Below are 26,021 nucleotides of genomic sequence, written 5' to 3'. Positions count from 1 at the left end.
GGCATAACAGTTTACTGTAAAAATCTATAGAAAAACGGTCAATTAAAAATATTGCAGGGGTGCGATCGATGAGACATGATTTAGCGTGTGAGCACTGTAATATAGGTTTTCAGCCCTAGAGTTGTCCATCCATCCAAACTTACTAGTGTCGGAGGTGAACTGGAGTCTATCACAGCTGACTTTAGCGAGAGGCGAAGTACACACTTGACTGGTCGCCAGCCTGTTGAATGGCACAAACAAGAATTTACACCTGACATTCACACTTGAGGGCAATTTACGGTCTTCAGTTACCTGGACTGCTTAGCCAGAGTTGTCATTAGGCTTAACTGGTATGAACAGCAGTATCAACTCTTTAGTATTTATGTTGAGCATATTATTGAATACCATGCAACACGACTATACAACATTTAGTCACTTCAATATGTACATAATCTAATGAGATTCAATACAATAGCTGCATATTACGCAAAATAATGATGTTTAATTTTGATTGACACTGTCAAAGAGGTATATGTAATGTGCTCGCATTATGCTGAAATTTACTGATATTTCGGTAAAACAAAAGAGGGTTAGATGTAGCTAATATTTTGGCCAGTGAGTGTAATACAACATACATCTGTCATGGTCTGTGTTTTGGGTTTGGGTTGTGTTTAGTTTTGTTCCATGTTTTCCTGTGTTCCATGTTTGTCGTGTGCTCATTAGGTTGTTGTGTCCACCTGTTCTCGTCTATTTTGTGTCGACCAATCAGCTCTCTCCAGCCACTCGTGTCTTGTCCAGGTGTTCCTCGTTGTCTCGTCAATTTGTTTGTATTTAGTTCCCTGGGTTCTTTCAGTCCTTGTCGGTTCATTGTCGTTGTCACATGTCTTGCCATGTCATAGTCGCCAGTTGTTTTTGTCATAGTCGCCAGTTGTTTTTGTCTTAGTCGCCTGTTGTTTTATCATTGATTAAATATTATTATTTTGAGATTCCCGCACTCCTGCCTTGCCTCCCTGCTTCCCTGCAATTGGGTCCACCATGTTCTTGCCTTGCGTTCCTCGCCGTCGCCCTCACCATGTTCATGACAGAATGAACCGACCAGAACAGGACCCAGCGGGAAGAACATGGCGTCACCCTGGACGCCACCAAACTGCCTCCTGAACCGCTCAGCCAAGCACCTCACCTCGGGTGGCCTGGATGGCCACCAGACTGACCTGAGGGGTGGACTCTGTACCCTCCTCCAGGCCCCCTTCCGCCCACCCTGGGTTGGTGACTTTTTGGTTGTTGTTTGGGGAACGTCTGGGATCCGTTCCTTTAGAGGGGGGGGTACTGTCATGGTCTGTGTTTTGGGTTTGGGTTGTGTTTAGTTTTGTTCCATGTTTTCCTGTGTTCCATGTTTGTCGTGTGCTCATTAGGTTGTTGTGTCCACCTGTTCTCGTCTATTTTGTGTCGACCAATCAGCTCTCTCCAGCCACTCGTGTCTTGTCCAGGTGTTCCTCGTTGTCTCGTCAATTTGTTTGTATTTAGTTCCCTGGGTTCTTTCAGTCCTTGTCGTTGTCACATGTCTTGCCATGTCATAGTCGCCAGTTGTTTTATCATTGATTAAATATTATTATTTTGAGATTCCCGCACTCCTGCCTTGCCTCCCTGCTTCCCTGCAATTGGGTCCACCATGTTCTTGCCTTCCGTTCCTCGCCGTCGCCCTCACCATGTTCATGACAACATCCTGTGTTCGCACGAGTGAGTAACTGCTTTAGTTGATGTGAAATACAGTATCTAGAATCAGGGGTGTCAAACTCATTGTAGTTCATGGGCCACATAAAGCCTAATTTGAAGTCAAAGAGCCAGGCGCACTAAAATCCTATCATACCTGTTATGATAATAAGAATGATAAATAATAATAGTTTTTTCCCTTTGTTTGAATGTAAAACAAATCAAATACATTAGGATTTTTTTTTTTTACATTTAATGACATTTTTAAAACCATTTTAAAAAACAACTTCAGATTTCTTGAGAGTATTTTGCTTCAGTTTGTCATCAACAAAGTGTGCATAATAACTGATCACAGAGATTGTATTTTAAGGCACAAAACTTTAAATCACAGGTCTTTGGAACTGTAAAATATAGTATTGCACTTTAAAATGGAATCAAATGAACACCTAGGAATCATGACCATTTTATTTCTTATAGGAGCATAATAATTCTCAAAATTATCATTAGTCCTACCACCACAATGTCTTTTGTGTTTTTTCACTTTCAAATTCATCCTGCGGGCCGGATCGTACCCTTACCAGGCTGGTTTTGGCCCACAGGCTGTATGTTTGACACCCTGATCTAGCTCGCCATTAACATGGAAAATTATATACTTTATTACAATCATGAATCCTGACCCTGTCATGCTTTAGTCTTTATGGTTAACAGTGACACACAAATCACTTTTGTTTGCTTTGAGTTGGATTTATTGGATTTTTTTTGGGGGGGGGGGTAATGACATGGGAAATGCAGAGCAATTAGTCCATTGTACAGGAATGCAGCACAATAAAATAAATCCATTGCTTGCTGCTTCTACAACTGGGTAGACATCTACCCAAATCAAACACTTTTGGGATGCAATTTGAAGCCTATCTTAACACCTTCCTCCACAGTGGCGGTGATGTCACCATGTACTCAAAGGACAGATGTGAAAAGCAATGAGGAAATGGAATCTTGTGGAATTGCATCACTCACTTAAAAAAAAAAAAAAAAAAAATCCCCCAACTGAATCTCTAACATTTTGATGCTGCTAAGAGAAACCCACTGGCCTGTTTTCTACTTGCGTGCATTCACCATCTCGGAATTAATGTTAGATTAAACTCACTGAATAAACATGAACACAAATAGAGAGAAAGGGGCACGCCCTCTACGAGCCTTGTCTATATTAAAGAAAAACAAAGAAAGGAATAGCAAGAAATGAGTAGACTGTTTCAAAGCATTCTAACAACAAATACAAAATAATTACAGAATAATTAAACAAATCAACAACAGAATCAGGACAGAAAGGGTGACACAATAATGGTGAGGATAGAAGGACGGAGGGAGTAACAGTAAATCCAACATGGGAATCCCCCCAGCAGTCAGGCCTGTGGTAGCAAAAAGAAGAGATGATTAAGGAAAGGCCTGAGACAGTCTTAACTAGTGATTTAAAAAAAAAGGTCATTTTTCAACCTAGAGAAGGTCACAGCCCACCTGGAATGAACATGGAAGAAGGCTCTGACATTAAAACGTTAACCTGTGGCGTCGCTAACCCTATTTTAGAAAGGCTTCAGTTGATTTTGTTGTTTAATTTTTCTTTGGGCAGCAGTACATTTGACCATCTGGAGAGTCTTTTTGCAGCAGCCTGACCAAAGAAAGTTACGATGAGGTTCACGAAAGGTTAACAAACGTATGAACTAGAACTATTTCTACACTGAAAACTACTATAATACATTTATTTTAAAATCAAGACCTCTTGGACAGAGCACAACCTACCAAAAATGTGTTGCCTTTGCAAAGGCTGATTTTTTATTTTTTTTGGATACTGTATTGGATCCAATTAGATTTAGCAATTTTGTAGTTGGTGAGTATTTTTGTAAAAAAGTGAAATATTCTCTCTGTTTTTCTGAATCTGTGCATCAGAGTTTGCCATTCTCAGTGAGCACATCGGTGCATTCCAAGTAATCCAGTTTATAATGGAGATGAACGCGTCTACATATTTCCATTTGGAACACAAATGGGGAGACTGTGTAATTGTGAAAGTATTGTTTACACGATTGAATCTGTGTCAAGTTCTATTCTGAGTTTAGCAATGCGGTTGATGTGGTGCGGCATTGACCGTAAGCAATCATTATGTGGCCTGTTGTCATTCGCACAATCTCAAGGTTAGCTTGCAAGTAAACAGCCAGGAGAAAAAAACAAAACAAAACAAAAAAACATGTGGCTAAAAACACACACGGAGACCACATCCAAATCAATGATTCAACTGATCCAAGGGACCTTCCCAAAGGTTCTGAGGCATCATGCTCTCGATTTAAGTCAGGGTTTGGAATGACATCCTTCGACCTGCGGCGGAGGGTTGATCTGTCCCAGCTGCATCTGTGTTTTATCAGGTTTGCCCTCTTCCTGACACCCAGCAAGAATAACATCGCCCTTCTTGCAAATTCCTCAAATTCTCGTTCATCCTCGTTTATGTATAGGGAGAACACTGGCACAGCAGTTTCCAAAGGAAACACTTTCTTCCTTTCACCGGCTTCTGCTCATTTTAACGCAAGCCCCATCCCGTGTACTGGATGCAGCAGCGGTGATTGACAACTCAGCGATGGATTTGGCAGGAATGTTGGTGTGCTCCAAGCTGTGGAAACAGAAGTGCTGTTTTTTTTTTGCATCAGAGTGGCAACCACCGTGACGATTGTTTCCCTTGGTGTACGGGCACTCACAAACTGATTTCACAGACAAATGGGCTCTGTGGCGCACGCCAGCAACGCTCAACGCCCATGAGCCAGAGCAAATACTGGACACACCCGTCCTCTCGCGTCATTGTAACAGTTCCACTTCGTATCTACAAAGGCTTTTTGTGTTCTAATAGGAAAAACTTACTTTCCTACTTTCGGTAAAACGTGCTTTTGTACTTCTATATTGTTTCCTCCTTTGATAGGCAGAAAACAATGTATTTTATTAGAGGTCTCATTCAAGTAGAGAAAGGCAACTGTTACAGTTTTAACCTTCCGGTCTCATCCATTTGTTTCTTTGGGCCACCAAAAAATTTCAAGGGCCTATTAGTCAATGTTTAATGCAACTACTACAATAATTCACTATTTCTCACACACACACATATATAGATATTAAAGGATATATAGAAAAATAGATATAATGAGAATTTAAAAAAGAGTGTAAATTAGATTCCTACCCCCTTTTAGCCCCTTGTGTCAGTGCTGGGTCAATATATTAAATGTACAGTGGATATAAAAAGTCTACACACCCCTGTTCAAAGGCCAGGTTTTTGTGATATAAAAAAATTAGATGACAAATCATTTTAAACCTTTTCCACCATTAAAGTGACTTATAACCTGTAGAAGTCAATTGAAAAAAAAATATTATGACAGGTGAAGCAAAAATAAACAACTGAGATATATGTTTGCACGTGTACACAATACTGTTAAAATTGGGGATGTGCCAGTGTTCGGAGTTACCAATCACATTCAAACTCATGTTAAATGGAAGTCAGCGCATACCTGCCACTATGTAAAGAGCCTGTGATTAAACCCCAAATAAAGTTCAGATGTTCTACTCGGGTTTTCCTGACCTATTTTGGGGTGATTTCAAGTGTGTTTTAAAGATTTTTGAAACCAAGGTTGAACTAAAAAGCACAAAAAATATCAGGAAAAGCCTACTAGAACATTTAAACTGTATTTGGGCACTTTAAATGGTGGCAGGTGTGTGCTAACTTCCATTTTCCACAGTTTGAATGTTGTAAGTTCTACGAAGCTGTGCAAGTGTGCATGCATACTTGCAAAACTCCAATATCTCAGTTATTTATTTTTTATTTCCACTTGAGAAAATATTTTTTTTTAAAAATAAATGGAGTTTGAAAGGTTTGAAATGATTTATCTTGGTTTAATTTTTTTTATAGCGCAAAAACCTGCCATTTGAATAGAGGTGTTTAAGCTTTTTATATTCACTACCTTGTAAATTAAAAATTATACAGTATAGTAAGAAATACAGTATTTTTAAAATGGATTTTTCTAGACTTTTAAACTAAACGGGAATCATTTGTTATCCATGAGCTCATTTAAGATGGAAAGAAAATCAGTCATTTGAGTAAAACAAAAAGATTGGGCTCCATTATTAGTAAGGCTTTATTCTCAACATTTTAACAAAGGCGAAACAAGAAATAAACTAGTCCAACTCTGAAATGCATCCAGTCCATCCATTTTCAACCCTGCTTATCCTGGTTAGGGTCACGGGGCACTGGAGCCGATCCCAGCTGACTTCGGGCGAAAGGCAGACTACGCCCTGAACTGGTCGCCAGTCAGTCGCAGGGCACATATAGACACGGAAGACCATTCGCACTCACATTCGCACCGTCACTGAGTGGGAACTGAACCCACGCTGCCCGCACCAAAGTCAGGCGAGTGTACCACTACACCATCAGTGACTTAACTCTGAAATCAATACGTGATATACTAGCTCACATGTTTAAAAAAAGAATAATTGTTTCATATCTCCATGTTGTTGGGACAGAGTTTAATCAGTTAGTTTTTTTGGCAAACTCCTTTCTGCCTCCTCCCTCTTTGCCGAAGTTGCGGACACGGCGGATCTTCGCCAGTTGACCGTGTATAGTCTTCATGATGTCCATGTGGTCGGGGATGTGAACGTAGCGGATATTTCTGCCCGTGATGAAGAGGTCCTGCAGCCGAGTGAGGCGCCCCTTGCGGTCACGGTAAAGGACCTCCTCCAGGCGTACGTTCATGAACGCGTCCACGTTGACCACCCGACCCCGTGCCGTGCTCTCGTTCCTCAGGTCCACCGTGGTCACCTCCCCCCGCAGGCCCTGCAGCAGCACCACCATGCTGTTCTCTGCGATGGTGCGCTCCCGGATGGAGTTGAAACTCTCTGCTTGGCTTAACAGCGGGCCCTCAGTCCTCTCTGATTCCATGGCCTCCTGCAAGAAGCCTCAATGTTAGCTGCGCTCTTTAATTTAATAGCAGTGAGATGTGTAAACACTTCTTGAGCCAAACAAGTGAAGTTGCATTGCAAATGTAACCAGCAATGGCATAGTCGGAGCTTTTGTACAGCTTTAGTACTCATTCAACTGAGGTTGTTTCAAACATGGGCAGCACTGTGGGCATAGTGGTTAGCAGTGGTGGGCCTACAGATCTTAACACGATCTGAAGCACGGCTCTACATTTACACGCTAAATTCTAATATTGGGTGGTGACCAGTCCAGGGTGTACACCTCGTGGTCAAACACCTGTCAGGAATTTTGCTATTCAACTGTTTGTTAGAAAACAGCAAGATGTGCAAAAAAATACTGAAACATTGACACGGCATGGTGGTCGACTGGTGAGAGCATCTGCCTCACAGTTCTGAGGTCCGGGATTGAATCCCCGGACCCGCCTGTGTGGAGTTTGCATGTTCTACCCGTGCCTGCGTGGGTTTTCTCCGGGCACTCCGGTTACCTCCCACATCCCAAAAACATGCATGGTAGGTTAATTGACAACTCTAAATTGCCCGTAGGTGTGAATGTGAATGCAAGTGGTTGTTTGTTTATGCGTGCCCTGCGATTGGCTGATGATAGTGAGGAGAAGCGACACAGAAAATGGATGGATGGATGGAATTAAGTTCACCTGTAAAGGTTATAGTGCAGTGTTTCTTAAAGTGTGGTACTTGTACCACTAGTGGGATGTGGTACATGAAGTAGTCACTGCCTATACAGTTCAGTTGAATTTAACATTTTAGTACAGTACATTTGCATTTAGTCTTTAAGAACAGTTTGTTTATAAACTTTTATTTCGGTACAATATATATTTAACTGATGTGCAATACAGTTGAAATGAATCATATTAGCACTTTTTTTTTCTATATTTGAGCACAGTGTTAATGTTCAAACTGCATAATGTTGCAATGGCTTATAATAATTAAAAATATACTTTTTAATGGGGAAAAAAAACTGTCTCGTGTTTGATGAACACTCAGACCTACGACACTCACGACACGGTCATGATAGCGGTACTGGGAGAGCTAAGTATTTTTTATTTTTATTTTTGTAAATATTAGGCTTATTCTGAAATTGAATCTGAAAACCCAAAATCCCTAACTTTTTCTGTGAGTAGCATATGTACAGAGTACATAGGGGGGAATTTTAGCTGAATTTCTATTGACGAGGTCTTTCCCTGTGTGGGCATGTTTACTAGTAAGACACAAATACGTAACACCTATTTCAGATTGGAACAAGCGGTACAAATAAAGGTGAATGCTGCTGGTTTTCTGGTGAAATATACTTCCAGTTTACTAACTTTATCTTCGTTACCATGTCAATAAACCATTTTTGTACATGGGCTAGCAGTGACTCATATTTAAACTATACAGCGACAGCTAGAAACATTAAAAACTTCTTGTCGATGTATGTACAATATGCAACATTTACCTGCATTAGCTTGCGCTTTAATCCATTTGAAAAATACGCACACAAAAAAACGCCTTCGCGGGAGAATGCCAAACACTTCCGGATACAGAAAACGTGACGTGATGACGTTGATATACGTCACATACTTCCGATCAAGTAACACAACACTGCCACCTGCAGGCTACTGACAGACCTTCAGGGGCTCGCGCGACTGTACTGCACTTAGGTTCTGTTGTAAAAGAAATGCTTTTTATGGCTATTATTTTTCTAAAAGAGGTCATACAAAAGAGCAATAATCGTCAATAAACATTTGATTAAGTGTGTCAAAAACGGCAATAAATGAATTCAAACTTTCTTTAAATAATGTGTTTAAAATTTTATTTAGATGAGATACGCTCGAGGAGGGCGGTACGGTGGAACGACTGGTTAGAGTGTCTGCCTCACAGTTCTGAGGTCTGGGGTTCAATCCCTGGGCCCGCCTGTGTGGAGTTTGCATGTTCTCCCCGTGCCTGCGTGGGTTTTCTCCAGGCACTCCGGTTTCCTCCCACATCCCAAAAACATGCATGGTAGGTTAATTGACAACTCTAAATTGCCCGTAGGTGTGAATGTGAGTGCGAGTGGTTGTCTGTTTCTATGTGCCCTGCGATTGGCTGGCAACCAGTTCAGGGTGTACTCCGCCTTCTGCCCGATGATAGCTGGGATAGGCTCCAGCACGCCCTCGACCCTAGTGAGGAGAAGCGGCTCAGAAAATGGATGGATGGATGGATGGACGCTCCAGGAGAGTGGAAAATGGTTTGGAGACAGGATTTGAATATTAACATGTCACAAGGGTCAGAGGTCATCCATCATGGCCAGCAGGTCATCTCCTTTGTTACTGTTCACATCATCTGGCATCTCCTCTTGTTCTGCAAAAAGGCCGGCGATTTGAGCCAGCTGTGTTGCTGAATGTTCATCCTGAAATATAAAACATTTCAGTCACGGCGCAGTTCCAGAAAGACGCGATGGACGTGCACGTTTACCTGCAGGGCTTGTATATTTATCACTCCAAATGACTCCTCAGCTCCACCTGAAGCTCCTCTATTGAACAAAATAAGTTACAAATTAAACACCCACATCATGGTAAAAATGACCGATAAGAAATAAAACACGTACCCCTCATCCTCCTCTTGGGCTGAATTAAACAGGTTGACCTGAAAGCCAATTTGAGAAGCGGACACGTTCTCAATCTCAACAGTGCCCATCAGACGGGCCAGTAGATTGAGCTCTTCTTTAGCCAGAAGGTTGGGAGCGGTTTCTGTCTGTGGCATGGAGATAAAAACTTAGAGCAGAAAGATGTGTCGAAAGAGCAATATGTTGCACACAGGTGTCAAATTTAAGGCCCATGGGGCAGATCTGGCCCTCCCTGTATGAAAGCTTGCCACAATTTTTCCTTGACTTTTTTTTTATTTATCCAAAACTAGCCATACAAATAATATTTATCAAAGGCAGGAGCAATTATGTTCTATAGTAGGATGGGATGATTATTAGGGTTCCCACACAGAACGTTCATGTAACTACTTTGGACTCTAGACACACGCATTTTCTGTGAACAAGCACAGTGCAGCTCAGCTTCTGTAGCGGGCATCATGACTTGCGATATGGTTTGGCTCTAAGACAAACTTGTTAACTAATAATACAGAATCAGGCAATCGTGAATATCACTGCAGCACGAAATTAAAACACATTATTAAAAAAAAATATTTTAACAGCCTCTCCCAAGCGCTTCAGTAACAACAAATGCCATTGGTATAATAGCATAATAATTTCCACTGTTGATGTTGTATATTCGTAAACAGAGAAGATTTAAGCTGTTTCATCTTCAGTGTCAGCAGTTTATTTTGCATTTTGTTCCCTTGCTATACCCAATGTAAACTGAACTGTGAACCTAACACCAAGGTACGTACTGAATTGTAATTTTTGGCATACCGTTACCGTTACCGTTACATTGATATGGTTTCACGGTTATAACATTTGACATACCTGATGCACTGAAGATGACATAACGTGTGTAGAGTTTTACTGTTACATTACCTTCACTGAGTGAACTTTGGATGATTCCCCTCCCAAATTTACACTGTACCTTTATTTGGAAGAAACACAGCAAAACAAGAGTGTTATCCACACATGTGGTGTAATGTAAACATTTTAATCAAACATGGTATTAGGTGCAGACATGTTCACGCCCAGTTTGATGACTCTGTCTCCATGTAGGCCAAATGAAGCATCTTTTATGGGGAGGGTGTAACTCCCACCCGAGGAGAACCGGCTCTGCTGCATTTGTCGTCCCTTATTGTCAAATATCCTGAAAGACACGACAGAAATGACGGTCATTTCGGATAAACTGTCCAAATTCTTCCGTAAAACAATCCGTTCTCACCGAATGATCCCAGGAACATCCATTCCATGAGGCACTGGGCCTGAGGTTGACAGGGCGAAACGCCCGTTGGGATTCTGGATTTGGTTTTGGAGGAAAATGGACACCTGAATGAGAAAGCACAGTGGAGAAATGACGCAGTGTTTTTATTTCAGCTGATATCAGTGTTCACTTAGATAGCAAGGAACTCACACGGATGTGCATGTCCTGCAAGAATGTGAGCAGGGTTTGTCGGAGAAGCTGGAATTCACCCGAAGTCATAGACGAGTATACCTACAATTAAAATAATTTTTTTATAAGGTCTCAATAGGTTGTGGGTTTTCAGCTATTGTGAACATATCTTTATAACGGGGGGTTCACTGAATTCTGTACAGACTGGCTCAGGTCTACCTCAATGATCTTCCTATGAGTTTCATCCACTTTGTTCACAAGGGCAGGAGTGTCTTTCACAAATTCCCTGATGGTGTCGATATGATTGTATGAGATGAGCAGCAGGTCCTTAGGGCGAGGACAGTGGAAGACTTGATACTTGAAGGCCATGATCATCAGCTCGTAGAGCTGTTTGAAAACAGACAAAACATACGTTAAACCTAGGAAATGTGCACGATTTTGCCAATTTTATGTTGCTCATTTGTTCTCATGATCAGTTTTGATTGGCACTGTCAGAGAGGTATTCATTGAATAATATGTTCATCATTGTAACAGTAGCTTACATTGGTGTTCCATACCGAGGACGGTTTCCTATGTGATTGTTACCTTCTCCATGCTGACCGTCTTCAGCTTCATGATCGAGACGTGCGCCAAGCGAGTTAGTACGACTTTCATTGTCCTGTGTGAATACAGCAGCTGAGGTTTCAAAAGTTCATCCATGAAGGCTTTACTGAACATGGTCCCGACAATGTCATTCATCACTGTCAACGGGAAGGGACAGAAACACAGTGGTTGATCCTATATAGTACCGTATGTCACAAAAGGGATTTCACGTGTCACATTTTTGTAAATAATGGTACAACACTGAAAAAATGACACTTAGCTACACTGTAGTTCGTGTACAGTATGTACAACAGTGAAAATTTACTCTTCCCTCAAAATAACTCAACACACAGCCATTAATGTCTAAACCAACGGCAACAAAAGTGAATACACCCCTAGCTGAAAATGTTCAAATTGTGCTCAAAACAGCAATATTGTATTTTTTGCAGCCACCATTATTTGCCAGCACTGCCTTAACCTTCTTGGGCATGGAGCAACATCCACCAGCGCTGTGATATCGACATGGAGTGTAACAGGATTCCATTGGCAATCTGTGAAGCTCTGGTGAACTCCATGCCCACCTGCAGGTATGCACTTAATAATTTTACAGACTCCCAACCTAAGATTAGTGAACACCTGCTTTAGCATATTGCCTGTACCTCTTTTTCTGTCATTTTCAGACCACACTTCTGCAGCTTTCAAAAAACCAAACAAACAAAAAAAACCAAACAAAGACAGGAAACAATTGTTAAACATTACAAAATACAAACAAATGTTTATATTTAAAATGTTTTGCAGACTGTATGACAGCAACATGACTGGAACGACTGGTAGAAGCAAGTTTTCAACTTACCTTTTTCAGACTTGCCCTCAGAAGTGCTGTGAGCTTGCAGGCGATGGTCCAGTATGTAAAGCATCTCCCCTCCAAGGTTAATGAAAACCAGGGGGAGAGTTTTCATTGACATCCTGGAAAATCAGTCTGTCGAGAGACAATTCAACTTCTTGAAAGTTAGAGTTGTGATTACATTTTTTGTAAGGGCATGTTTTCTGCAGCGGGTTGCGGATTGTTCCCATGCTCTTATCTGAGCATGCCTCTGCAGAAAACACTAAGATGCAACAGGTGGTCAGGATAAGGATCAGCCACGGTCACGCTCCAGCTCACTGGCCGGTGCACAATGACGACATATCCTGGATGTGGCCTAATGCGACGCAATGAGCCTGTTGGGAGAAATTTTGATGGGAAGATATTGTGGATGGCTGGTATTGTCTCATCGGTAAAATTAAAGAGGGCTCATGCACCAAATAGATTCAGCAAATATATATGAGAAAAAGATTACAAGTTGAAAATGAATACTCTTTTACCAATTATGGAATGAAATCCTCTTTTTTTTTATCACTCTTCATTTGTTTTGAAGATATTTTGGGTTGACACGCAGAACTACTCATCGACTGCAGGAAAAGAACATTTGTATTCATTTGGACACCATCGAGATGAATAAAGACATTTCTTCTTGGTAACTTCCAACTTCTTTGGAAAAATACAACATTTATCAGAAGATGGGGATTTGCTCCAAACCCAGCTTTGTTGTTTATGGAAAATTATCTTATTTAGCATCATGGTTGAAAAAAATAAGTCATTGAAAACTTTTTGGGAAATATTTGATAGACAATGTATTTTTTTTTTATTCATCACTTTTCTCTTAATTTATTCTTGCCTTTAATCACATCCTTCAATATTTGTGTATAAAAATGCATCTCAATGAATCTGAGTATTGTGGAAAAGTTCATTTATTTCATAACTCAGGTCAAAAAGTCATGTATGGGTGTTTATTTGATGACGGGCCTTTTTGTATCCTTGATGTAAAATTGAAAGAAGAAATATATTTAAATAGATTATTTCAATAACCAGCAGTTATCGGGAAAAAACATCATTGAAATGTTGTCCTGTCATGTTTTTGCGGTTTGCAACAAAACATAAAGTGCATTACTGCCACCTTGTGTTATGAAATGTATCTCAGGTGCCGACCAATTTACTACTACAAATACATTAGAAATACATACAAATAAACTACACCATATATCTTAATAATAATTGTCCTCATATTCTTTTCTAACTCATACTCTTTAAGTAAGAGTAAGAGATAATAAGAAAATTCTGATTCTTTAAAACAGGTGAAATGGCACCAATTTTATGGTAAATTCAATTTGGGGGGCGAGATTTTACCTGTGAACTTTTTGGTTGAATCTGCGTTCCAAACCTTCATAGCTTTCTTAATCTTTAAACTATTTTCAAAAGAATGGAAAGCTTGTGTGTGTGTGTACATACTGTATAGTTGATAAAAATTCACAAAATTAGATTGGAAGTGACAGGCTATATGAGCCGTCATGGCGGAACACAGTCACGTCACAAGGGACCTGGCCAACCGTAAGTGTAACCAATGTGTAAGACGACCAATTTACCTCAAAAATTCAGGAAATGTTGTCCGTAATGTCTAAAATAAACAATTTAGGGGCGGCTGTGTTTGGCTGGTTTGACCGCAGTAACAAGTTTGGCCTACGGAAGCCGCATTAAAAAACAAAACAAAACAAAACAAAAAAACTGTTTTTGTTTTTGTTTTTTATAGCCTTTCCTTCATCATCCTTTCATCCGGAAGCAAAGCAGTGGAATCACTTTCGTCTTCACTGGCACAGAATCATGGAGTTTGACTTGGTAAAAAGTTTGTTCTTTTTTTAAAAAATTTCTATAAATTACTGTGTACAATACATTTTTCTAAGTACAGTGATTGTTTATCTTGTATTGTTTTTATAAAGATTCAAAATAAACATGATAAAGAAGTTTGTTTTAGTATGTTTTGCCACGTCTTTGAAAATACTAGAAAAGCACAATAATTGAAATCGCAATGAAATGGTGTTCTCTATTTTGTAATTAAAAAGATACAATTAAAGCAACAGGAGTTCATGAGTTAACCATGTTAAATGTACTTGTATTGGAAATAAGTGTTCTGCTATGATTTTAAACAGGTGGAACATGAACAGGCTGCAACCAGGAAGAGAGGATGAACGTTTAAATTACACATCCGTGGACTCCACTCCCCAATAGTCAGAGAGCAGTTCTACTAGATGGATCTTCACGTCTCGTCCTGTCTGTGACACGATGGAGCCCGCTGGGTGTACACCTTGTCCAGGCACGCCTCACCCCTCTCTGACCCCCCAGCACCTTGAGGCCGAGCTGGACTTCTTCCACAAGCTGGGATACTCCACGGCGCAGGTCACAGCTGTGCTCAAGAAGTACGGCCCCAACACAGACAGAAATAAAGTTCTCGGAGAGCTGGTTCGGTTGAGAGCCCACATGGCCGAGCAGGGGTCCGTGACCACCGAGTCGGTGCTGGTTACCAAAAGTGACATGCAGTCCACAGAGCTTGCCGTGAGGTTGCCGCTTGCTTCTCAAAGCAAAGAGGAGGACAGCGATGATGAAGACGCTCTGAGGCCCGTTGTTGTCGATGGGAGTAATGTAGCCATGAGGTGAGAACAGATTTATTTTGAATGCCAAAATGTCAAGCATTCTTTCAATGTAGCTGCCTTCTAGTGGTAATTTACACTAGTCATACATGTATTATATAAAATGTATATAATAGCTGTCATCTTGGGACAGAAAGTTGTGCTTTTGTTAAATTTAAAAACTATGAATTAAAAAGGAAATAATGCAGACTTTCTCTCAGAATGGGAAATTATTCCAGTCAATCATGCAATAATGCTTCTATCAAGTGGTACTCCTACTGCTTTATTATTCACTGTACATTGAATATACCTTTTTAAGTTTTGTGAGCGAATGACCTGCGTGTTGCCACATAAATATTAAGGAAACAAACCAGTTTCAGCTTCATGATGCAATCTTTGTCATTTAGGGATATAAATATCTTCTTAAGATATGTATGATTCATCTTATTAGTAACCTCTATATGAAAGTTAATGTTAGCTGATTTCAAACCAATGCATGCAAACATTATAAATCTTACTTGAATTATAGAAGTACTGAGTTTCAGCCCCCCAAAAAAGGCTTTTAATTGAAATTCCAAATATTTTGTTTAATGTAGTAAAAAAGAAAACATTTAATACAAAATAAATTGTAGTTTTCATTCTCTCTGATTATTCGAAAGGGACAGCGAACTGTATTTTTCACATGCACTTCACATGCCAACCTTTTGTGGTCATGTATGTGATGTGTAACTGTCAGTTGTGATGTAGCGTACGTTGTTGTTGAGTGATGCTAAAATGACTAACCAATGAATTCTAATTCAAAATGCAGTGTTTTCACCATTTGTTGAAATTAGGGCAATAAAAAAATAAAAAAACACACAACCAAACTATTTCCTTTTGGTAGTTTAATTAGTAGTGCTTCTTCTTGGGGAATACATTTCATATAAAAACATGCATGTAAATACAATCGTTAATGAATAAACATTTAAAGTGTTTAAAAGGTTTCATTTACTTGTGTAACATTAGTTTATAACAAGTTCATCAAAAACAAAGTTCAAAGCAATTAGGTTACATAATAGAGTGGTAACATTCAGACCAATGGGAAAAAATGTACAGTATGTGATTATAAGGGAACGTACTTAAGTCGGGTGTTGACCCCCTACGTGATATGTTAACTCATGATCATAAAAAATATATAATATTGAGCCGTTGCAATCTCTTGCCTTTTGCAATCTTGAAAGCTATACCATTTGTGTGCTTCACTACAGTCATTAGAGTTCACTGATGTTTTGCATATACTCTGCAACACTTGAGGAATGTGAACAGTGGTGTGTTTTTTTTCAAACCCATTAAGTGGATGTACAAGCATGGGTGTGTGTCAGGCATGTCTGTGCAGGTAAGGCACTAGAAGCTTCAATATGCAAATCGAGAGCACAGATTTACCAGGAACCGGCCTAACTGCATTTTACTGTCTGCCTTTTGTGCTGACATTTCCAAAAAAGTATGATCCAGACACAGTTGTCTATAGTTCATCATGCCAGACGTTCTGCTGAAGTAAGATCCAACAACCATAAATGATCCTGCATTAAACCCAAATACAGTGGTGCTTTGAGGTACAAGTTGAATTCCTTCCGTGACTATACTTGTAACTCAAAACACTTGCATATGAAATACTCTTTTCCCATTGAAATGAATGTAAAAGTCATTAATTTGTTCCAGCCTTCCACCAAAGAAAAACCCATCGTTGTTATGTGTATTTTTGTGAAAAAAAATATACAATTTCACCTTCACAACTTAACAACGTTGTCATCCTTTGGATTTGTAAGTCCATGTAATTGCCAGTATCGCATTGAAAGAGGAAAGAATTGCCTCCCATATTGCTGTCCACCCTCACAGATCTTCCTTTCAGGGATTCTCCACAGGTTCTCCATAGGGTTGAAGTCAGGGGTTGATGGTGGCCACACAATGAGTTTTTCTCCCTTAATGCCTGTAGCAGTTAAAGCTTCAATGGGGTGGTGTATTCTTTTGCATTAAGATTATCTTACTGAAGAAGCCATGGTTCTTCTTTTTATACCAGGAGAGGTATTGGTGGCGGCACGGTGGAACGACTGGTTAGAGCGTCTGCCTCACAGTTCTGAGGAGCAGGGTTCAGTCCCCGGCCCCACCTGTGTGGAGTTTGCATGTTCTCCCTGTGCCTGCGTGGGTTTTCTCCAGGCACTCCGGTTTCCTCCAACATCCCCAAAACATGCATGGTAGGTTGATTGAAGACTCTAAATTGCCCGTAGGTGTGAATGTGAGTGTGAATGGTTGTTTGTTTGTATGTGCCCTGCGATTGGCTGGCAACCAGTTCAGGGTGTACCCCGCCTCCTGCCCGATGACAGCTGGGATAGGCTCCAGCACGCCCGCGACCCTAGTGAGGGGAAGCGGCTCAGTAAATGGATGGATGGATGGATGGATGGAGAGGTATTGGTCAGTTAGAAACTCTACATAGTTTGCCGGGGTCATTTTTTTTTAGGTACTTTAGGCATCCTACGTGGATTTACCATCGCACTCCCTGTAATTCCAGTCCAAAATATCACTCTGCCGCCACGAGGCTGAACAAGACTCAACGGTCGCACACTTTGCGGGGTTCAGCGACCAGTTTTCATGAGTGGCCACTAATTTTGCTGCCGTTTAAAATTAGAATCGTAAAATATCTATATATAGTCTTTTCTAATCATAGTTTTAACCATATTTCTATCTAATCAGCCATGGGAACAAGGAAGTTTTCTCTTGTATGGGAATCCAGTTGGCCGTGGACTTCTTCTTAAACAGAGGCCACACCACCATCACCGTGTTTGTTCCCTCTTGGAGGAAAGAGCAGCCGAGACCCGATGTCCCAATCTCAGGTAAGATGACGACAGACCTTTTTGTTTATTGCTACCTACTTGTACATCACTCTTAACTCAGTGCTGGGGTAAAGCCAACATTTCATCACAGTGTAACAAAATGATTCAGACAGCAATATTAGAGCATATTTGCTCCGGTGCTAATAATTCTTAACAGAAACTTGGCAGGATATTTGATTGTGAAGGCATTTTAATTGTTTGTTGCACCTTGTTGCCAAATTAATGTTGGCTCATGCGCATGTGGGACAAAACAAGAGCTGCATTGTTCTGCAGTTGTTGATTGTTGTATTGGAACAACGTTTTGCCGAAACCTGACTCTATGATGAATGCACTGCAAGAGCTTGTGAGGGTGTGAAAATAAAATATGTCAAAAAATAACACATTATCATTTTTGCAAATTTTACACCATTAGAGAGGGTCACATATGCTTAGATTTTTCTTTGTTATTCTGACAAAAGTAAAGAACAACAGTAACTAGTAAATAGTTAGATCACATCAATGTCAACATCTACAGTGTATATGGTTCCTGACTTCAAATTATATAATGAGGTTCGACAAATAATCGTATTGTTGAAAGAGACTGTATGACTGATAGGGTGCTTCAAAGTGGATTTAACAGGTTCATGTTTATGTTAACTCACTACATTTGGTATGCAGATCAGAAAATTCTATTAGATCTTGAAAAGAAGAAGTATCTAACGTTCACACCGTCACGTCGCGTGGGGCACAAGCGGGTGGTTTGCAACGACGACCTGTTCATCGTTCAGCTGGCCTTCGAGACTGGCGGCGTCATCGTGTCCAACGACATGTACCGTGACCTGCAGGTCGACAGGCCGGAGTGGAAGGATTGCATCAACGAGAGGCTGCTCATGTACTCCTTTGTGAACGACAAGTGAGTTCTTACGCACATTAAGATGGGCGTATCATTCGAGTCGGCAAAAGTAATGTTAAAATACACTCCACGCATTTCATTAGGTACACCTGCACGTTGCACAATCGAATGAATAACTGCACTGCATTACACACATGTACTTTTCCCCTTCCATGTTGCGAAATAGGCAACACGCAATTATAGCACTTGCTAGCTGAGATCTTAGTAAATCAGGCCCATAGTCTTATTACAATATAAAAATTGTTGTTGTAGTCATTTATTTCCTCTTTACAGAACTATACTATATACTAGGTATTATGTTATCATTTAACCTTGATTATCTTGAAAAGCGCCTTAAATTAAAATGCATTATTGTTGGTAATGATCACAGTAATTGTTCCTCAATGCAGGTTCATGGTTCCTGATGATCCACTTGGCCGACACGGTCCAAACCTGGAAAACTTCCTGCGGTGGCTTCCAAAGACTCCAAAAAAACCTCAGAAACCATGCCCTTATGGTGAGGAAAGTTAAAATGTCATTTAATTCTATTTTATTTCCATATACCGTACAGTCTCTACCATCTTTGAGCTGCGAGACTGTCTGTCATAAAATTACCGTAAGCTAAGAAAGTCACAACATTATCAAAGTCTGGTAATGGCAATGGTCTACTCAGATACGTTTGTACATGTTTTTAAACCAACATTCCACTCTGTTCATTTAACAGGAAAGAAATGTACCTTTGGACTCAAATGTAAATTCCTCCACCCCGAGCGAGCCAAGCAGCCCAATTGCTTGCTTGCCGATGAACTTCGAGAGAACGCGAAGCTCCCCTCCACTGCTCCCAAATCATCTGTCCAAAGTCCAGTAAATGGCCAAAGGCACTTATTCGTAGATGTGGCAAGCAAATTGACTCTGGGACATCATAAAAGCTCCTTGAAGAAAGACAAACTCACTCACTGCTCGAGGCAGAAGTCCTCATCTAAAAAGGAGAAGAGCAGTCTGGGCTCCTCTGATCATGGCTCTCATAAACAGCTAGATTCTGGCATAGGTTCTATAGAAAGTCAATCAGTGGAGGCTCATGTCCAATACAGAGCCAACATCTTGCAGCTTCCATTCCATGCTGAATTCCCATCCTAGGAGTGCACCATGCGCCTCTTGGAGAACTTTTCAAGACCAGCATCTCCATCACAGCATCAGGCCAGTGCGTCATGTCAGTGCCGACATGATGCCTATGGACTTGCCCTCTTACGAAATCTACGGGGAGGAGAGAAAGGTCGCACGTACAAAGCTCCTCGCTGTTTTCAGAACCAACTTGGTGGACGCAGTCATGGACATGTTTCCACACCTGGTGGACCCTGAGATGTTGGCTGCGGAGATCGTCAAGATGCAGAGTGACAATAAGATGAGATAAAACTCCTCAACTCACTTCAACACAGCAACCTCGGCACCAAAATGCCACAAGATGGCAGCAAAAGATTACTTGTGTCTAAATGAAACAACTCAATTCACTTCAATGTAGTTCCTTGGCATGATACCTTATTGCTTTGGCCTGAGCACAAAAACAGTACACAGTAGGTGAATTTGCGAATGCCGTACCGCAAATAGGCGGGGCTTTACTGTATGTTACAGTAAACTACATGTTTCCGTAGTGAATGGGACAACAGTATAGTTGATACAAATTGTATCTTGATCTACAGTATCTGACAGTGTCGCAGTAATGAACTCAACGTAATTGTGGAATTGATATAGTCGAGTGCAGTTCTAGTTTATGAAATACACATTCTGCTTTTAGCAGTTGTTCCATATCAATCTGACTGTATTAGTTTTGTATTTGCAAATAGTATGTATATAATAAATAAAATAAGAGCATATATATATTTTTAATTCAGGTCAGGTGGTATAGTGTGGACCAATTTTCATTGTGAAGTTCTTGCCTCAAATCATGAAGCGAGACACATAACGATACTGACTTACACATTGAAATGACAAAAAAAAAAAACTTACGTTTAATTAATGAGTAGCAATCTATAACAATATTGTCTATTACTGTTAGCAAGGGGTGCACATAATAATGCTGTTCACCATAACAGCTATGTAAAATATCAATGACTCTGTTGCAATTGCCGGCACTGCAAAATACAAGCTATTACAAATGGAACAAGTGTCAAATGCCCTGCCCAATTGTGTCAGACTTGACCCCAAGTTGCACAATATCTTTAGCTCACCTGATGTATTCCAAAAATTATGTTTTGAGCATGAAAATGGTGGTGCATGCACTGCTGCACAATATGCAAATACTGCATGCAAGGAGGTTCTTCGGTCCTGCATGTGTGCACAAGTGAAAAATTCTGTTCCTGTTGTCAGACAGAATGACCGAAGCAAGTCTTTCTATTGTTCTAATATTTTCTGTGTATGTGGAACAAATAACTACAATTATAGTGGAAGATAATTTCAAGACAAGTTGTAACATTTTAGTTTTGATGGCAATGACTTTATGATACTTAAATAATCCCAGAGGGACGGATACTATTTTGTAGTTACATTACCACAGTTGCGTTATCATGGTTGCTTGAGAAGAATTGCACAAAATACTGCACAGTCTACTGTATATAATATGACCTCTAATCAGATGATTTGAGGCGCTCGTTAATGTCTCCGCCTGCTGGACGGTTAAGGAACAACATGTAAGGTGAAGCTGCAGTGGCAACACCAAAGTAGGTATAAATATTTGTAAAATAAATGAATCACGTGCAACACTGTAATGACTGAATTGCTTTGAATCCATGTAAGACATAACGTTTGAGTTTCAGTACGCAGTTTGTGTTGTGTATATAGTCCACATATAAAACAGTGTATAAAGTCCCAAACGTCTTGGGTCCAGGGACTCTTTACAGGGGGAAAAACTTTTCCAAGGACTCCTTTATAATCTTCATGCTAATTAAACATAACTACCACCCATAAATGCAATGGGATTCATCTTCTGAACGTTTCTAACTAAATATTCATGACCTGTTCAATAAAACGGAACTTAACCAAATTCAACTGATTCAAAATCATTATCCATTGTTGCTAGCTGATGCGCACTGCTTCCACTCACCAAACAGGATTCTGGTACTCGAAACTGTTTTGAAATGAGTAACTACATTACCCAGAAGTCAATTCGGCTATGCGCAGCCGCAGTGTCAGTCAACTGTCATTAAAGAGCTCGCCAGAGGAAGACATTCTGCAGTTATGTAGCTCAAATACGGTCGTCCCGAACATGCTGGGCCTGGCTACTAAGTGCTAGCTTTTACGGCTTCTTTTGGGTTTGAAGGCGGCTGTATTTTGCGTTTGTCAAACAGGTAGCTAATTGAGGTAGCCGCATGCTAGCAGGCTACAGTGAGTTTGGGATGCGCCGCAATTTTGTTTTTCTCTCTCACTCGTCTCGGCTAGCGGCGTGAGGGAGCTGTCGGGGCAGCTAACCTCGCTGCTGTATGTTGATTTCTTGTTCTTTTACATCCCCCCCGCCCCTCCATTGGAAAATAAGCTGCTACCCCCACCCTCGTCGCCAGATCAAGTATCCAGCTGAGATGTGGCAAAGTGTGGGGCTTACATTGCTGGTCATTGTGGCCACGCTACTTTGTGTTCTTATCTTCATGTTGTGCGGTAAGTTTGGAAGGACGACAATCTTCATGTTCGGCTTACATAACCCGCTGGTTGACAGTAAGGCCAATGTGCGTCATTGTTAATGAACATTTAGACGACAGTTTCGATTAGAAGTCACTTACAAGTTTCGATGTCGCCCAAGAATCTATTTTTATCTCGTGCTGGTTCATCAGTTAGTAGACAAACTAATGTGACACTACCATGAACCATGCATGAATCCCTGTAAAACCTTATAAGTGCGTCAATGCACATAGATAAGGAATCATAATGATGCTATTTATTTTATTCTTTTTTTTAATATTCCGAATTTAAATGTACAGATACTTACTGTTTATCTGTCTATCCTTACAATAGTTAAAAAATTGACATTATTCAAAAGGATAAACAGTTGACACAATTGTGATAGGTTGTATAGTATGTCAACAGTGGTACAGTGTCTTGGAAGATCATAGCACACTTACTAGACGTCCAAGCAGATTGCTGGATGCTTACGATGAGAAGTTTCCACCTGTGATGTGTGACAGTTTTTCCAGCCTCCACACATGTAATACAAGTAGTAATAATTAAGATGCTTACAATGATATGGCTTCTGTTGTAGTTGTGTGTGTGTGTGTGTGTGTGTGTGTGTGTATATTTAACAATAATGACACTGTCAACCTTATGTTGACACTCTTTATGACATGGTACAAATCTAGATGATAGTCAAGTCCTTACAGGCGGCCTGTAAGGACTTAACTATAGATGCTTGTGAAGTTATTTAGGTGCTGGATGGCTTGGTCCAGGATCCCAGTTTGGTGAAAGGTAGCAAAGTCATTTTTTATACAATTTCAATACAATTACAATACAAGATGATGCAGAGAGAGAGAGGTCCGTCCACTTCCTTTTGGCAGTGGCGGAGGTAAATCGATGATGAAGTGACAACTGAAGTGAAGGTAAAGAGTCATTTGCATTATATGTATTTAGAAAATATGAGTAGGCCTGTATATGTCACAGAGTCAAAAATGTAATGACATGGCTAATAGGAAAGTACTAATTAGCGATGCACAGATACCACTTTTTTTTTAAGTAAGTAAAAGTACTTGCATTTGAACTTTCATTCAAATGCCATCAGTATTTTTTTGGGACTCCCTGTTAATGTAATTCCTCATGAAACGGGAACCCTGCAACTGTAGTTACTAACTGAAATAATATTACAATTAAGTTAACTACATGTTATATCTGTTTGAAATCGAGGAGTGGTTTTGTAGACATCCTGTATTTCTAAAGTTTTGTTGTGGTGAAAACTGCTGAATCAAAATTGTTTATTCTGCGTTGTGTAAGCTGTATGTATGAAACACGAGCGCGCGCAAGTCTCGCTTTCACATCGCAGTGTTTTCTGTCTCCGACTCAGGTTGGTATGTGGTCTGGCAGCTCTTCTTGTCCAAGTTCAAGTTTCTGCGCGAGCTCGTCGGGGACACGGCCGCCCCGCGGGCGCAAGCGCAACCGTCCGAAAGCGAGAGCGATGGCGCCGCTAACGTCGCCACACGCAACCGTCCCAGGACTGCACGCCAAAGAGTTTCCTTCCCGCAGAGCACCTCGTAGATCACCACTGACCGTGCACCTTACACTAAACAAGGACATTTCCTGACTGACAACTCAGTAGGAGACCAACTCTGATCTCCTCGCCTCTTGGGGGCAAAAGCCATTTGCAGCGCCATCCATTTCTAGATGTCAATCATCTTCTGTAGATACACTCACCTATGGCAAACCATTTGAACATTAATTCACTATCCTACCAGTACTTCCTGAATTGTCCATGTACGACATTTTTGTCCTCAATAGTAACGCAACTAAGAGCTCTAGTTGAACAACTATGCCTTACTAGTGATGTTTTCCCCCCACTACTTTTCGTATGAGATTTATGTGCATTATTAGAATGACTGATAACTGTCAATATACAGCACTTCATTTCTATAGATCTCTGCAATTATTGACATTTTCAAAAGTTCACTTCTACAACATTCCTAGGAAATCACAATGTCCCATCACTGCTGAGCTGTTTTTGCAACAGGTCCGAGGGCTACTTATGTGGTCCTTGGGGGCACCATGTTAGTGACTGCAGATGTAGTACTTCTATTAGTGCGCCCTAGTCATTTTACTAGTGCGCAGAACGGTCATGCAGTAGTGGGGAACAAAAATGTCACGAGTAAGACTGTCGTTCTACTAGTGCGCTGAATTGTCTTGTTAGTGAGGACAACTATTGATAAGAGTGCTTTAAAAAAACAGCTGCAGCTGCGACAAAAGAGCTTCACATAAGATCAAACAAAACATGAAACAATAAATGAAAGACGTCCCGAGGTTTATTCCCTCTTGGTGCACAGTCTACAAAGCACGTAAGCGTACATGGACAATTCAGTGCAATAGTCGGATAGCAAATCAATTCTCAAAACAGCTTGCCATACTCACCAGCCACTTTATTAGGTACAACCACACTTTCTCATGGGCCCCCTAGTGTGTAGCCATGGAGTGTATATTTTTAGTAAGCACACTACCTGTGGACTTGAAGTGCAATGACAGGAACATCGTCTTCCCTGTGATCGACTGACCCAGTGGATGACATGTAATGGAGCTTCATTTCCAGGTTAAAACGGCTTATATATCTTTAAAAAAAAAACAAAAAAAAGCAAACACACACACACGATGCACACCCAAAAGGTGTTTACAAGGAACTGACGGTGTTAAGTTGTGTGGTGTTTTGATGCTGCTACACACGACACAAGCTGACATCCCGGGGCGCCAAATGGACGCTCCCTGCTGCGGAAAGGCTGCCCGTGTGGCGTCCAAACCTGTCTCCCTTTCCCTGGACGTTCTCCCCGCACCAGTGTCTTGTCTAGATGGTGTCCACAGTTTTTGTTTTCTCATTATCCCCTTTTTGTTCTTCTGCAACGAGGCTAAATCAACGCCGAGCAAGGCCTTGTCGATATTTGTCATCCACTTTCCCTCCAGGTTAATTGTATAATCTGTATCTTGCACCTTTTGATTAATGATGATTATCATTTCTGTGGCACAGCTGCTGCAAACCAAACATGTTGAATTTAGTCCTCTGCTCAAATGGAAGCTCTGTGTCCTCAGCTGTTTTTTTATATTAAAATCCTTTAAATTCAATTGTTTGTTTGTTTCTTACCAGCCTTAAAACAAACAAACAAAACAGTTTCTCAAGTAAATGCCTCATATTTTCCCCATTAGGTCAAAATGACACGCTACAAGTTACTTTAACTTGCGAACACCAATTTGTCACAGTAGTAACCGCTAGACAGGATCTGAAAACATGGCATCTGTAAAGCTGATGCTTGGAGTGAAGTTCATCAAGAAAGTGCTGCTGTATGCAGAGGGGAGCGTTCTGCAAAAAAAAAGTACTATATACTGTTAAGGTTTGTTGGAAAATGTGTATTTTACATATTTGTGAGCAAATGATTTTTCAAATATGCAGTATTAAAATATGTCCGCTTGCTAAATTCCTTACCTTTAATGGATAAAAGTGTTTAACAGACACCCCTGCCCACTATTTGAGGAAACATGGTATGGACTATCTGACGCTATGCTTTTTTTTCATGTTTTATATTCATTGAGGAAAGTTGGACGTGTTTTCGTTGGAGGTTGACGTCCTTTCATCTGCATTTCGCATAATGGACACCAGGTGGCAGCAGCACATATATATAAAAAAAAACCTTGGTTAATTCTCTTTTGCCACTTGGTCCAGGTTTGACTCGCTCTTGTGCGTTGTTTACCAACCTTTATTGAGCCAAGGCACATATTTTAAATAAAAAATAATTTCGAAGCACAACACCAAACAAAAATGTCATAAGAAGTGGATAATCA

The 26,021-nt window shown here is 40.5% G+C and overlaps 4 protein-coding genes across 6 annotated transcripts; 2 read left to right on the top strand and 2 right to left on the bottom strand.

Annotated features, from left to right (window-relative positions):
* Nucleotides 1–5,828: 5,828 nt before the first annotated feature.
* Nucleotides 5,829–8,340, bottom strand: lsm10 (LSM10, U7 small nuclear RNA associated). Its single transcript, XM_061760875.1, has 2 exons — nucleotides 8,138–8,340; nucleotides 5,829–6,652 (listed from the first exon to the last, which is right to left on the bottom strand). The coding sequence occupies exons 1-2, from the start codon at nucleotides 8,141–8,143 to the stop codon at nucleotides 6,239–6,241; spliced, it is 420 nt and encodes a 139-aa protein (XP_061616859.1). The 5' UTR covers nucleotides 8,144–8,340; the 3' UTR covers nucleotides 5,829–6,238.
* Nucleotides 8,341–8,480: 140 nt separating this feature from the next.
* On the bottom strand, nucleotides 8,481–12,469 carry oscp1a (organic solute carrier partner 1a). 3 transcript variants are annotated; one of them, XM_061760873.1, is made up of 11 exons: nucleotides 12,136–12,469; nucleotides 11,942–11,971; nucleotides 11,286–11,440; nucleotides 10,920–11,087; nucleotides 10,722–10,802; nucleotides 10,533–10,636; nucleotides 10,329–10,457; nucleotides 10,187–10,235; nucleotides 9,269–9,414; nucleotides 9,136–9,193; nucleotides 8,481–9,070 (listed from the first exon to the last, which is right to left on the bottom strand). In XM_061760873.1, the coding sequence occupies exons 1-11, from the start codon at nucleotides 12,245–12,247 to the stop codon at nucleotides 8,948–8,950; spliced, it is 1,155 nt and encodes a 384-aa protein (XP_061616857.1). In that variant the 5' UTR covers nucleotides 12,248–12,469; the 3' UTR covers nucleotides 8,481–8,947. The 3 variants fall into 3 exon arrangements, with proteins under 3 accessions (XP_061616857.1, XP_061616856.1, XP_061616858.1); XM_061760872.1 differs by having other exon boundaries at nucleotides 11,942–11,977; nucleotides 12,136–12,468; XM_061760874.1 differs by lacking the exon at nucleotides 11,942–11,971.
* A 1,474-nt stretch (nucleotides 12,470–13,943) lies between these two features.
* On the top strand, nucleotides 13,944–21,272 carry zc3h12ab (zinc finger CCCH-type containing 12Ab). The gene is given in 7 exon segments (XM_061760176.1): nucleotides 13,944–13,992; nucleotides 14,304–14,804; nucleotides 17,508–17,647; nucleotides 18,305–18,539; nucleotides 18,929–19,035; nucleotides 19,243–19,607; nucleotides 19,609–21,272. Coding segments are annotated over 6 exon segments (1,536 nt in total). The 5' UTR covers nucleotides 13,944–13,992; nucleotides 14,304–14,436; the 3' UTR covers nucleotides 19,930–21,272.
* Nucleotides 21,273–21,696: 424 nt separating this feature from the next.
* smim13 (small integral membrane protein 13) lies at nucleotides 21,697–25,307 on the top strand. The gene is made up of 2 exons (XM_061760177.1): nucleotides 21,697–22,163; nucleotides 23,554–25,307. Exons 1-2 carry the CDS (start codon nucleotides 21,992–21,994, stop codon nucleotides 23,742–23,744), a joined length of 363 nt encoding a protein of 120 aa, XP_061616161.1. The 5' UTR covers nucleotides 21,697–21,991; the 3' UTR covers nucleotides 23,745–25,307.
* Nucleotides 25,308–26,021: the final 714 nt, after the last annotated feature.

The sequence above is a fragment of the Phyllopteryx taeniolatus genome, chromosome 21, assembly GCF_024500385.1.
Source record: "Phyllopteryx taeniolatus isolate TA_2022b chromosome 21, UOR_Ptae_1.2, whole genome shotgun sequence".
NCBI classification, from domain to species: Eukaryota; Metazoa; Chordata; class Actinopteri; order Syngnathiformes; family Syngnathidae; genus Phyllopteryx; species Phyllopteryx taeniolatus.
This window is presented reverse-complemented; position numbering and strand designations above follow the sequence as displayed.